This window comes from Glandiceps talaboti, chromosome 9, assembly GCF_964340395.1.
Source record: "Glandiceps talaboti chromosome 9, keGlaTala1.1, whole genome shotgun sequence".
Taxonomy (NCBI): Eukaryota; Metazoa; Hemichordata; class Enteropneusta; family Spengelidae; genus Glandiceps; species Glandiceps talaboti.
The window spans coordinates 1057962-1072933 of NC_135557.1; the positions used below are offsets into that span (position 1 = coordinate 1057962).

Genomic DNA, 14972 nt, shown 5'->3' on the forward strand with positions numbered 1-14972 from the left:
GTATGTAAATAATAATAGTCTTATTTACATACATGTTTTTTTTTCTACACATTGATTCGAGTGATTGTGACTGTAATCATCTGTGCGTTCGATAAACTTTTCTCTCCACGTCATCTTGATTGTTGTTTGCAATAGCAAGTGTATGGATACTTACGTTGATTTGAAAAACAACTGGTAAATTAATAAATATCTTTAAATTCCCGCTGCCAGTAATAGTCTCCGCCCACGTTGTGACGCTCCTGTCAAAACGCGCTAAGACCCCCCCGCGACCTGGTGCAGAACATCCATAGAACAGCCACGGAGAAGGGTGCCCTCTATTTTGGTCTTTGCGTTGTTAAACCACGATCAGGAAAATATGACTACCAACAGGGACATTGGGTCTTTGGTTGGAGCGGTCGATCAAGGTACAAGCAGTACTCGATTTTTGGTAAGTATCACACACTTGCATTCTAAAACTCAAGAATAATATTTAATACCTCAAATCTACGTAAGTAAACTGACAACTCACTAGCAGCGCGCAATTAACTAGCACTGCACAGTACGGGGACTTGGATCTATTTCTAGGGACTGCGCCCCGATAGTCGTAAATATGTACATCGATAACACATCGTTGTGCACAATATCAATATGTCAGTAATAACGAACGCTTTCACGAAAAATATACAATATCTTATAAACAGTTATAGTATGGATATGCTATTAAACGTGTACTGCGAATACCTTCTGCTTGGGTGTAATGTACAGTTAACTAGACCAGATTTACAACCACACACACACACACACACCATGTTAGTACCACCACCCACCGAGCACTCAATGTCGATAGAACTCTCGATAGTTCAGAGTGTCACATAACATTGTCGTTATATTTCATGTTGTTAACTATTAACAGTAAACGTATATATATCAGACAATGCTGACAAGGTCGGTGCAAGTGTCAAAACACGATAGGCATAGCCGGTGTAAGGTTATACTTCTAGTACTACTATACAATCCGACCACAACTATAAAGGTCACGGGGTTTGATCTCTGTTTGATAAATGTTGAGTACGTTGTGGTACCTGGATTCTTATTAATTATTTACTAGATAGTTCAAGTTTGGATATATGGTAATATCTACACAGTAGTATAGCCATGATATAGTACACTCACTGTCGCAGTTTTCGGACAGATGTCGACTCGTACCACGATCCTTGCTGTTTGCTCCGGAACTGTCATATTGTCATGCTCAAGCATTCATAGGAAAGATCTGGTGATACTAAAGATTTGATTTAGCACTAATTATGTAGTAACGGTTTTGAGAGCACTATCGATTAATATTAGCGATCACAAAGTTACCGTATGTAACATCACTGCCGTAGTTGTCGGTGTTTTCGCTGAGATGTTACAAAATCACTTGAATATCATTTCGCTCTTATTTAAATCTACAAATATCTCAAATTAATATGCTCTTCCAGTGCTCAGTTGAAAGTAGATGACATTTTCCATGAAATCTTGTTGTTTTTTAAATGAAAATATGGTAGTTATCTGGAGCGAAGAAGTGTCAGATATCGGACAGTGTTCACGTTTGCGCGCCAAAGACAGAGACTGCCAAGTGATGCCTGAAGAACTGATTGATTCCCGGTGTTGATTTGGTAGTGGGATAGTGTTCATGATAATTCCTCAAAACTTGAAAATTAACTTTTGTGTATTGGTGATTCAAATACCACAATACCAAAGTTTTTGCCCAATATTTCAATCAAATGGAATTCGACATCCATAATTTACACAACAAATACGTAAATCGGCATTGAAGTTCATGTTCGAATACCAATATTGTCATCCGATTACTAAATTATCGATGTAGGGTTATAAATTTGGGGACCATGTCATCCACAAACTTACTTCTGACTTTAAACCCAGTTAAAAAAAAGACCCTAAGGAAAATAACTAAACAGCAATGATGGGTGTTAGTTATTTACAGTTTTTATCCAATAGTAATTGTCAAGTAACATGACCGTGGCCGAAAACTGCAACAGTGAGTGTAGTATTATACAACCCAGAACTCGGCAGGTTTAATTGTGTTAACATTGGTTATATTGACATCATTCAGTTAACATTGGTTATATTGACATCATTCAGTTAACATTGGTTATATTGACATCATTCAGTTAACATTGGTTATATTGACATCATTCAGTTAACCTTGGTTATATTGACATCATTCAGTTAACATTGGTTATATTGACATCATTCAGTTAACATTGGTTATATTGACATCATTCAGTTAACATTGGTTATATTGACATCATTCAGTTAACATTGGTTATATTGACATCATTCAGTTAACATTGGTTATATTGACATCATTCAGTTAACATTGGTTATATTGACATCATTCAGTTAACATTGGTTATATTGACATCATTCAGTTAACATTGGTAATACTTAGTGGTGTAGATTATTTCATAACTAATAGTTAGTGATATGGATGCTATTTAGCTGAAAGCCTACATTATTTTGTTGCAGCATAGACAATGACACTGTGAAACAAGGAGATAACAGAAAACTCTGTCAGAATGCATGTGATATTTTACCCTAGTGTACTATATGTAGGTGTTAGTATAGTTAGATGGCAGTATTAAATTCTGTACTTTCTTGTCCAGGTATTTGATGCCAAAACTGCAGAATTAATCAGTTTCCAGCAAGTAGAAATTGAACAGAAATTTCCCAAAGAGGGGTAAGTGATAATTGTTTAGGCTGTGCAAAGTAACAACTGTGTTTGACATCGTCAACGTATTTCCTTCCTTTGGCAGGAAAATGATTTAGATAAACAAGTATGTAAATGAGGTTAAATGGAGTCAAGACCTGGCTAAATGTCATTCTTTGGTCAGTTTGTACATGCAGAGAGAGATTACTCTTTCCATAATCTGTGGAAGTTTTTCAACACCAGTAATTTTGCGTCACTACTGTCACTCTTTCACTCAGCTTCCATAGCACTCCACCAACTAGTCTAGTTCCTACACATACAAAATGTAGTCTAGTTTCGACTGCATTCTGATTTTACATGTAAACTAAGTTATCTTCACATTACATGTACACTAAGTTATCTTCACATTACATGTACACTAATTTATCTTCACATTACATGTACATGTACATGTATGTCTAGTTTCGACTGCATTCTGATTTTACATGTAAACTAAGTTATCTTCACATTACATGTACACTAAGTTATCTTCACATTACATGTACACTAAGTTATCTTCATTACATGTACATGTATGTCTAGTCAATGTCATTACTCAAAGTGTGAAATGTACTGAGGTAGACAAAAAATTTTCACCTGTACATGTAGATCGCTAAAATGTGATGGGTTGCTGGTTGTTGTTGTTGTTGTTGTTGTTGTTGTTGTTGTTGTTGTTGTCAAAGGGCAAACATTGTTAACCTTTCTCATGTTTCCAGGACTGATATGATATGCAAATGTGCAACTGAACTCCACCTCCAGTCTGCTTGAACTAAAATCACATGGGGGCACGACAGTTTGTTTATATACATTTTGTAAATGCTCTAGGGGGGGGGGAGCACAGAACTCTATGTGAGAGTGATGATATTGACTTGACGTATGCACTGTAGTGTGAAGATAATAAAGTATAAAATGGGAGTACGGTCATCAGGAACTACATTGTACATGTAGACTAGCCGCCACCTGTCGCTGTGTGTTAATAGCCGCCACCCATCATTGAGCGTTACTAGCCAGCACCCATCGTTGTGTGTTACTAGCCGCCACCCATCATTGTGCGTTACTAGCCAGCACCCGTCACTGTGCGTTACTAGCTACCACGTGCCATTGTGCGTTACTAGCCGCCATCCGTCATTGTGACAATGTGCATTACTAGCTACCACGCATCATTGTGCATTACTAGCCTCCATTCGTCATTGTCACAATGTGCGTTACTGGCTACCACGTGCCATTGTGCGTTACTAGCCGCCATCTGTTACCCGTCACCGTGCATTACAAGCCTCCACCCGTCATTTTCACAGTGAGCGTTACTAGCTGCCCTGTGTCATTGTGCATTACTAGCCTTCATCCATCATTGTGACAATGTGCGTTATTAGCTGCCACGTGCCATTGTGCCTTACTAACTGCCACCCGTCATTGTGTGTTACTAGCCTCCACCTGTCATTGTGTGTTACTAGCCTCCACCCATCATTGGGTGTTACTAGCCTCCACCTATCATTGGGTGTTACTAGCCTCCACCCATCATTGTGCATTACTAACCTCCATCCATCATTGTGTGTTACTAACCTCCACCCATCATTGTGTGTTACTAGCCTCCACCCATCATTGTGCGTTACTAGCCTCCATCCGTCATTGTGTGTTACTAGCCTCCACCCATCATTGTGCGTTACTAACCTCCATCCGTCATTGTGTGTTACTAGCCTCCATCCATCATTGTGCGTTACTAACCTCCACCCATCATTGTGCGTTACTAACCTCCATCCGTCATTGTGCGTTACTAACCTCCACCCATCATTGTGTGTTACTAGCCTCCGCCTGTCATTGTGTTACTAGCCTCCACCCGTCATTGTGTGTTACTAGCCTCCACCCATCATTGTGTGTTACTAACCTCCACCCGTCATTGTGTTGCTAGCCTCCACCTGTCATTGTGCGTTACTAGCCTCCACCCATCATTGTGCATTACAAGCCTCCACCCATCATTGTGTGTTACTAGCCTCCATCCATCAATGTGCGTTACTAGCCTCCACCCGTCATTGTGTGTTACTAGCCTCCACCCATCATTGTGTGTTACTAGCCTCCATCCATCAATGTGCGTTACTAGCCTCCACCCGTCATTGTGTGTTACAAGCCTCCACCCATCATTGTGTGTTACTAACCTCCACCCATCATTGTGCGTTACTAGCCTCCATCTGTCATTGTGTGTTACAAGCCTCCACCTGTCATTGTGTGTTACTAACTGCCACCTGTCATTGTGTGTTACAAGCCTACACCCATCATTGTGTGTTACTAGCCTCCACCTGTCATTGTGTGTTACAAGCCTCCACCCATCATTGTGTTACTAGCCTCCACCCATCATTGTGTGTTACTAACCTCCACCCATCATTGTGTGTTACTAACCTCCATCCGTCATTGTGTGTTACTAACCTCCACCTGTCATTGTGTGTTACTAACTGCCACCTGTCATTGTGCGTTACTAGCCGTTATTGACGTACATACATTCTTTGTACCTCTATGGTTTGTGGGAGGCCATTTCTGTACATAGCAGCAGGTCAACTAGTACATGTATATCGGGGTAGTGTGTTGCCATATTCATGGTAAGTTTTGTTTAAGATTTACACTAGTATTTACATGTATGATGGGTGTGTTTGGATGACATGATAGCAAAATACAGAAGGAAGCAGTGCATTGAAAGAAATTGAAGGCATGTGGAGTCTTAGAAGATGAAAGTTTTGACGGAAGTCAATCAGCAAGACACATTTACATATTGCATATTGTAAGTGACCGGTCAATTTCTCCAGCCTGGGGGGTGGGGGGGTGATGTATTCTTAAATTGGGCCAATAAAAAGTCACTGACCCCGCTATCTGTAAAACCAAGAACAGGCTGACCTCCTATCACTTAATTCTAAAACATGATGACCCCCCGCCCCCCATATATAATATTATTATTATTATTATTTTTATTATTATTTATTATTTTAATTTCTTAGAAAACGCACTACACATACGTCACAGTGCGATGTACAGAAACTCTAAAAAGAAATATGCAAAATTTAAAAATACACAATGCAAGTGGTAGGGTAAAGAACACAGTCCTGCGGTGAAATAAATGTACAGCAAAGCAAAAACGAATAAATGATAGTACATATTAAAAAGATAGGTTTTCAAACCGCGTTTAAAAGACTCAAACATTCTTTGCAGTACGAATCTCTACAGGTAACATATTCCACAGTGATGGCGTGCAAACTGAAAAGGCTCTCTGGCCGTATGTCTTACTGAATGTACCGCGGGGTGAAATCAGACGTAACTTGTCTGCAGAGCGGAGATCTCTAGAAGGAACATACTGCTCTATCAGCTCTGTCAAATACACTGGTGCAAAGCCTCTAATTACTTTAAAAGTAATTAACATAACCTTGAACTTAATACGTGCTTCTACTGGCAGCCAATGTAAATCAACTAATACAGGTGTAATATGGTCAAATTTACGGGAACGACTGACTAAACGTGCTGCAGCGTTTTGAAGAGATTGCAAACGGTGAAGCTGATCTTTGTTAATTCCATACAAAAGACTATTACAATAATCTAACTGAGTTGTTACAAATGCGTGGATCAATGTCTCGGTAGTGTCCTGATCGAGAAGTTTACGGATCTTGCCAATTCTGTATAATGAGTAGTGGGCTTTTCTACAAACTTGGTTTATGTGATCGGACATAGTACCATTCCTGTTTAAAATCATGCCAAGATTACGGACCGAGTTCGAAGGGATAATATCAATGTCACCGATCCTTAGGCTAGACAATTCCTTTGCATCAGGTTTCAAGCTTGATGAGAAATGGACAACTTCCGTTTTGTCATCGTTCAGAATGAGTAGATTTGACTTCATCCAGCCACGTACATCGTTGATACATTTCTCGAGAGAGGTACGTACATCATCTGGTTGCCTACATATTCACATGACAGATATTTTTTATCGTGACTCAGTGTGGACAGCTTGACTGTCTTGCATCTACTTTATAAGAGCCCAGGTTAACACTATCATAATTATAACTATTGACTACACAGGGTAAATATATTCCAAAAGGAGTTTAATAGCATCTTGACAGTGAAAGGTATGGGAAAGCTTGAGTAGGGAATATGTACATCTCTTATGGGGTTTTTTAACTTTTAGGGGATCTCTCCCTAGAAGCCCAGGAGCTTTGTAACTCTCAAAAGTCAATTTTGAGACTATTCAGACATTTTCAGACAATAATTTCCAAGCTTTACAAGACAGCACCAACATGTAAAAAGCAACTATATAGGGTTGAAATATTTTTGAAATATACTTTCAAAGTTTGATAGCATCTTGACAGTAAGATATATATATAAAACCAAGGTGTATTATCAAGGTACATGTATGGCCTAAGCCACCTTTATATAAAACCAAGGTGTATTATCAAGGTACATATATGGCCTAAGCCACCTTTATATAAAACCAAGGTGTATTATCAAGGTACATGTATGGCCTAAGCCACCTATATATAAAACCAAGGTGTATTATCAAGGTACATGTATGGCCTAAGCCACCTTTATATAAAACCAAGGTGTATTATCAAGGTACATGTATGGCCTAAGCCACCTTTATATAAAACCAAGGTGTATTATCAAGGTACATGTATGGCCTAAGCCACCTTTATATAAAACCAAGGTGTATTATCAAGGTACATGTACGGCCTAAGCCACCTTTATATAAAACCAAGGTGTATTATCAAGGTACATGTATGGCCTAAGCCACCTTTATTAGCTCCGCTGGCAGCGAAAGCTGAAAGCGTAGCTTTAGGTATAGGTGGGTATTGAGGTATAGAGAGTAGAGTGAATCATAGGTGTCCGTCAAACTTTTATATTTTTACTATCTACTCCGGAAGTGACAGTCGGAATTCTTCGATATTTGGTGTGCATGTTCCCTGGGGGAGGCTATTCAGATTTGTTCATGCCAAGTTGATCTGTGCCATTTTCAATTTTTTATGATTTTTTTTCATAAAATGTCATTTTCATCAACTCCTTGAAAACCTCTTATTAGATTGCTTTGATATCTGGCGTGTTGATGCGCAGGGGGTAGCTTACTCAGATTTGTTAATTTCAAGTCAGCACATCCTCATTTTTATTTTTTATGATTTTTTTTTTGTAATTTGAAAAAAAAATGAATATGTTAATGAGCATAATGACCGATGCCATATTGGAAATCAGTCGACGAGACTTTAAGTAAACTGCCACTTTTCAAAAGACACTATTGACGTCAAACAAGCAATGTAATATGTGCTATAGTCATAATTCTACGCATTGGGCGCCCAAATGACAAGCGTTTGTTCGAAACAGGGTTGTAAACTTCAAATCCAATTCTGCACCCTTCTACATAATCAGCCAGTCCGCAACATCCTCATTTGCATACTCTATCCTGATTCGACCAGAAGCTGAAGGTGACCTCATTTGACCGAGCGATTTTCCACAGCAAGTATCTTGAGTATCAACACAGGACGTTCTTGGTACTCACTAAAATCACACTTCAGACCCACTATAAAAGTGTGATGTTTTCAGATAACATGTAACTTGTGGTTAATTCTATATTGTCGTGCAATTTGGAATGACAGTGAACCAGAATTCAGACAACTTGCGTAAGGAAGGGCATGCCAGGCATGCGGTTGAAGTTATGGCCGACAGTTCACATGTAAAGTTAAACGACATGAACGTGTCTTGCCTTTCCAAAATGCAAATATTTGGCAAGTAAAAATAATTAAAATAATTACAACTTTAATTTGGCTTCAGACTTTGCATTATGTTTTGCGTATCTTTCCCCGTTTTACATGTAAATCCGAAAAGGTTCTCTCTCATCATGTCATCAGTGTCAGTGATCATACCGTGCGGGGCTGCTTTGAGTACGAGCGAAGTGAGGCATGTTGAGGTATTTTGTTGAGAATTATAAATATTGCGAAATGTCAAGTACAAGGTTTAAATACAATGGAATGATGAAAAAAATGGCAGAGTCTGCTGACAGGCGCCGGTCACAAGAAACACTGTGAATTAAAATATCAGATGATGTATGTATTAATCGCCAACAATCCACCCGTATGCACGAGGGACTAACCCGGAAGCAAGTCGTTAACGCTGTCAGCCATACGTTACAGTGGTAACATCGTCCGAGAAATCGCTGCGTTCAGAGTGTCATTATTCACAGAATTGTTGTTTTCGAGTGAAAACCCGTCTTGAATTGTATAACTCTAACAAATGAAGACATGTCAAGTTATATTTTGAAAGTTGTATCGCTAGTTTGAGACGATTTTCTCACGTACTATACAAATGTAGTACTATCGAGGCTTACTTGGAAGTAGTAGGACCTTACTCCAGTTCATCGGGAAGTTTAGCCAGTCCGATAATTCTTTCTGGTTTAGTTTACAACACTTTTGATCACGCAGATTTTGTTGTTGTGATGAAAAGAAATAAAAAAAAAGATCATTTCAACCATTTCGCTGTGTTTTCTTTGTGAAAGGTAACCGAACATAAACGAGTGTTACCACTGTAACGTATGGCTGAGAATGACTCTCTTCCGGGTACTTGAGATTGTCGCCGTACGGAAACTAAGATGGCGATTAATGCATTTCTTCCCTATATATATCTACCACAACTAGTACAAGTTGAATGTTGTTGACTTTGTAAATTTGTTAGAAAATTGAAATTCAAATTGCCTCAAAATTATTTTAGATCCCAAGTTTATTTCATTCATCATTAAAATTTTCCAGGGTTACAGCTGTAAGACACTGGAATTATTTATAGCCAACCTCAAAATCCTCTTTTTTTCTTTTTCTTGTGTGCATTTCCCAGTCATTTTTTTCTGAGATTTTGTGCAATTTTTCATAACAGTAGATTTTTGTCATAAAATGGTGACTATGGTATAAAAGTACAATACATTACCAACTTCTGTGTAAAATGTGTTTTATAGTGAGACATCATATGAAACCACTAACCACTTTATTGCATTGCTAAAACAAAACTGCATAGTGAAGAGCTGAAGACCTGAACCACTTCTACATGTCACCAAAATAAAAAATTAAATTAAAAAAAAAACAGCGGAGCTATTCTGACCGATAGGTCGCTTGTATAAAACCAAGGTGTATTATCAAGGTACATGTATGGCCTAAGCCACCTTTATATAAAACCAAGGTGTATTATCAAGGTACGTGTATGGCCTAAGCCACCTTTATATAAAACCAAGGTGTATTATCAAGGTACATGTACATGCATGTATGGCCTTTTATATAAAACCAAGGTGTTTTAATAAGACCTCTTGTGCTAGTGTATACATACATGTATAACCTGAATAAGACCTCTTGTGACAGTATATAAGTTACGCCCAATCCGTGAAACTGCCCAATTCATGAAATGTGCATGTAACTTTGCCTAGTTCATGGAATGGTCAACCTTATGCACATGATCGTATAGCTTATGATCTAAAAGGGCGAAATTAAATTTTTGGGGCAAGAGTTTTGAACTGGGGTGTTGATTATCGAACTGTATTAAAAACACAAGCTTCACTGAATTATAATAAAATTAGAATTGTGAAGTGATGAGTTTGTAAATACATAATAGTAAAGTTGTTTGATTAGTCCCCGCGGGACGAAGTCCGGGACAGGGACTTGATTATTGGGTTCCGTCCGTCTGTCCGTCCATCCAGAGCTGTTTCTTGGAGATGCCTTGACCGATTTTTTCCAAACTTGGTACAGGGGCAACATACAATGGCGTACATATGCACGTCATGATATGCTCCAATATGGCTGCCTAGCAGCCATTTTGTTTGTAAATTTTCCCTGTCCAAAGCCATAACTCAGATATGCTTAAACAGATCTCATTCAAAGTTGGTATTAGGACAGTGTTCTATGACATACATGTGCACATTCATTGTTGTTGTGATACAATCCAATATGGCCGCCTGGCAGCCATTTTGTTTGTGAATTTTCCATGTCCAAAGCCATAACTCAGACCTGCTTGAACAGATCTCATTCAAAGTTGGTATTAGGACAGTGTTTTATGACATACATGTGCATATCCATTTTCGTTGTGATACGATCCAATATGGCTGCCTGGCAGCCATTTTGTTTGTGAATTTTCCATGTTCAAAGCCATAACTCAGACATGCTTGAACAGATCTCATTCAAAGTTGGTATTAGGACAGTGTTCTATGACATACATGTGCATATTCATTGTTGTTGTGATACGATCCAATATGGCCGCCTGGCAGCCATTTTGTTTGCAATTTTTCTATGTCCAAAGCCACAACTCAGACATGCTTGAACAGATCTCATTCAAAGTTGGTATTAGGACAGTGTTCTATGACATACATGTGCATATCCATTTTTGTCGGGATACGATCCCCCATACCCGACCCATCCTTTATTGTTGTAGGCATGTTCCGTGTCCAATAAGCACACACAACATATCTAAATCTGTTTGATTTAGGTTCACAAGTGTTGTTGTGTGATCAGAGTAGTGATAATTCCTTAAAATCCAATCATAGCGGGGAGTATGTCATTCTCAATGATTTGTTGTAAATCATTCATTTCACCAGTGTACTCACTTAGTTTTATGGTTGTATTTCCTACCAACTTACACAGTATGCCATTCACTCCAAACTATAGTCTTGTATTTCCTACCAACTTACACAGTATGCCATTCACTCCAAACTATAGTCTTGTATTTCCTACCAACTTACACAGTATGCCATTCACTCCAAACTATAGCCTTGTATTTCCTACCAACTTACACAGTATGCCATTCACTCCAAACTATAGCCTTGTATTTCCTACCAACTTACACAGTATGCCATTCACTCCAAACTATAGTCTTGTATTTCCTACCAACTTACACAGTATGCCATTCACTCCAAACTATAGTCTTGTATTTCCTACCAACTTACACAGTATGCCATTCACTCCAAACTATAGTCTTGTATTTCCTACCAACTTACACAGTATGCCATTCACTCCAAACTATAGTCTTGTATGTACATGGTAAATGAACTGAATGCATACAAAATGTTTGATATGATCATACATGTAAATACATGTGTTTGTGTATTCGTGAAATATATCCCATTCAATCTTTTTTTAGTCCCCGCCAGACGAAGTACGGGATGGGGACTTATGGATTGGGTTCCGTCTGTCCGTGCGTCCGTGTGTCCGTGCGTATGTCCATCCACATCCGTCCGTCCACCTGTCCGTCCGCCTGTCCATCCGCAGCCGTTTCATGGAGATGCCTGGACCAATTTTTTTCACACTTGGTACAGGGGCAACATACAATGGCATACATATGCACGTCAATTTGTTTCATGATACGAACCAATATGGCTGCCTAGCAGCCATTTTGTTTGCAAATTTTCCCTGTCTAACGCCATAACTCAGACATGCTTGAACAGATCTCATTCAAAGTTGGTATTAGGACAGTGTTCTATGACATACATGTGCATATTCATTGTTGTCATAATACGATCCAATATGGCCACCTAGCAACCATTTTGTTTGTGAATTTTCCATGTCCAAAGCCATAACTCAGACATGCTTGAACAGATCTCATTCAAAGTTGGAATTAGGACAGTGTTTTATGACATACATGTGCATATCCATTTTCATCATGATACAATCCAATATGGCTGCCTGGCAGCCATTTTGTTTGCGAATTTTCCATGTCCAAAGCCATAACTCAAACATGCTTGAACAGATCTCATTCAAAGTTGGTATTGGGACAGTGTTCTATAGCATACATGTGCACATTCATTGTTGTTGTGATACGATCAAATATGGCCACCTGGCAGCCATTTTGTTTGCAATTTTTCTATGTCCAAAGCCATAACTCAGACATGCTTGAGCAGATCTCATTCAAAGTTGGTATTAGGACAGTGTTCTATGACATACATGTGCATATCCATTTTCATCATGATACGATCCAATATAGCTGCCTGGCAGCCATTTTGTTTGCAAATTTTCCATGTCCAAAGCCATAACTCAGACATGCTTGAACAGATCTCATTCAAAGTTGGTATTGGGACAGTGTTCTATGATATACAATGTACATGTGCATATTCATTGTTGTTGTGATTCGATCCAATATGGCCACCTGGCAGCCATTTTGTTTGCAAATTTTCCATGTCCAAAGCCATAACTCAGACATGCTTGAACAGATTTCATTCAAAGTTGGTATTAGGACAGTGTTCTATGACATACATGTGCATATCCATTTTCGTCGTGATACGATCCCCCATACCCGACCCATCCTTTATTGTTGTAGGCATGTTCCATGTCCAACAAGCAGACACAACATATCTAAGTCTGTTTGATTTAGGTTCACAGGTGTTGTTGCGTGATCAGAGTAGTTCCTTAAAAAACAATCATAGCGGGGACTATGTCATTCTCAATGACTTGTCTTCTTTTGTCATTTATCGGTGTATTCATTCTTTTAAAGAAATCACACAACAGAGGAGCATAAACTGCTACAGTTGGTGAATTGGAGATTGTCTGTATATAGTAGTAAGCTTATGTACCCAACACACACCAATTGTTCAGAGGGAGTGCTTCAAGCTAAAATCAGAGTTGTAACTCTCACATGTCAGTGCACTACTATTCTGCCAAACATCCATTGACAGAAGTACAAAATGTATGTTATGACGTGATGGGGATATTGTAGAAGTCACAGGAAAAGTTAAACCTGCATACCAAACTACAAAGTCAGCATTAAAGAGAAAGGTTGTGAAAGAAGGGGCATGGAGCATGGCAAAAATCAAAGTTCTCACTCTAAGACAATTTTGGTGTGTCTCCAAATAAACCAATGTAATGAAGAATGGCATGACACTGTACTTTGATACCCGTGGTAACCAGTGTATGTAATAGAGACTTTGAACTGTGCATTGCCACTTTGGTATTACCATGAAAACAGTGGTAACTGAACAGTAACACATGACTGTACTATGTGCCAAATAGACAGATTCAATCATAATATTGTGTTGTTGTGTCTTGCTGTGCCATTTTGTTTGTAGTACATCTTGAATAAAGAAGTATTGAAGGTTATAAACTTATATTGTGTCGTTAGTCATTACTTTACAACTAATTTACATATTTTGAATATATAATTAGTTTGTTTTGTAAACTGCCGTCCCTCCTTGGCTTTTCAAATCCTATAAGACGTCAAACAAAGTAATTACTTTGCATGGCCATATGTGGCATGAATGATCGAATGTTCATTAATTGACATTTCACATAATATAAGTGACTTCTTTATCGTAGGAGATTTTAACGTGTTTTTAGCTCCTTGAAGGGCTATTGCAATGGGCTCTGTCTGTCCATCTGTCAGTAATGTTTTTAGCTCCTTGAAGGGCTATTGCAATGGGCTCTGTCTGTCCATCTGTCTGTCAGTAATGTTTTTAGCTCCTTGAAGGGCTATTGCAATGGGCTCTGTCTGTCCATCTGTCTGTCAGTAATGTTTTTAGCTCCTTGAAGGGCTATTGCAATGGGCTCTGTCTGTCCATCTGTCTGTCAGTAATGTTTTTAGCTCCTTGAAGGGCTATTGCAATGGGCTTTGTCTGTCCATCTGTCTGTCAGTAATACATCATTTCTCAGACATGCAATATCTATTTTCTTGTGGGACGCATGCACGTCACTTTGTTTTTTTGACACATGCAAATTTGACCGAATGGCATCCATATTTGTGGTTAAAATCAATATTTACTGCATAATCAAAAACCCAGTGTAATACACAGACACTCCATTTGAGTATCTACCCCATATTATCAGATGTGAGCTATCTTTTTTAGACCTTTGACCTTTGACTAGTCTATCTGCTAGACCTCGGATGTTCTTCCGATAAAATACGACATGACCGAACATCGCTATCGAGGATGGAACTTCCAAGGTCTAGCAAATGTCATCAGGATATAAATAACTGCCAATCAGAGAACCGCATTAGCGACAAGCACAGAGGACAATAGCTAAGTTTTCATGCATATTCATCTTAAGGAGGGGCTTGTAAAAATAACCACCAATGCGTTAACTGAAATGTGTGAATGACAACGCCTACACACTCATCAAACATAATTACCATAAACTGATAAGACATAGTAATGACGTAACTTGTGTTTGTCAACATCTGCATGCAGAGATTGAATATATTAAAGTATGTATATGCATACATGGCCCAACCCACCGCTTAACGTAATCTCAATGGAATGTCCGGTCTGAAA

At 38.7% G+C, this 14972-nt stretch overlaps 1 protein-coding gene across 3 annotated transcripts in view; it reads left to right on the top strand.

Annotated features, from left to right (window-relative positions):
* Nucleotides 1-337: 337 nt before the first annotated feature.
* The window catches only part of LOC144440502 (glycerol kinase-like), a 100460-nt gene continuing 85825 nt past the window's right edge, over nt 338-14972 (top strand). The window contains exons 1-2 of one of the 3 annotated variants that reach the window (XM_078129883.1): nt 338-427; nt 2646-2719. In XM_078129883.1, the coding sequence (XP_077986009.1) occupies nt 356-427; nt 2646-2719 (146 nt within the window). In that variant the 5' untranslated portion in view covers nt 338-355. Of the gene's footprint in view, nt 428-2645; nt 2720-5232; nt 5317-14972 lie in introns of those variants that run through there. The other 2 variants (XM_078129885.1, XM_078129886.1) reach the window with 2 other exon arrangements.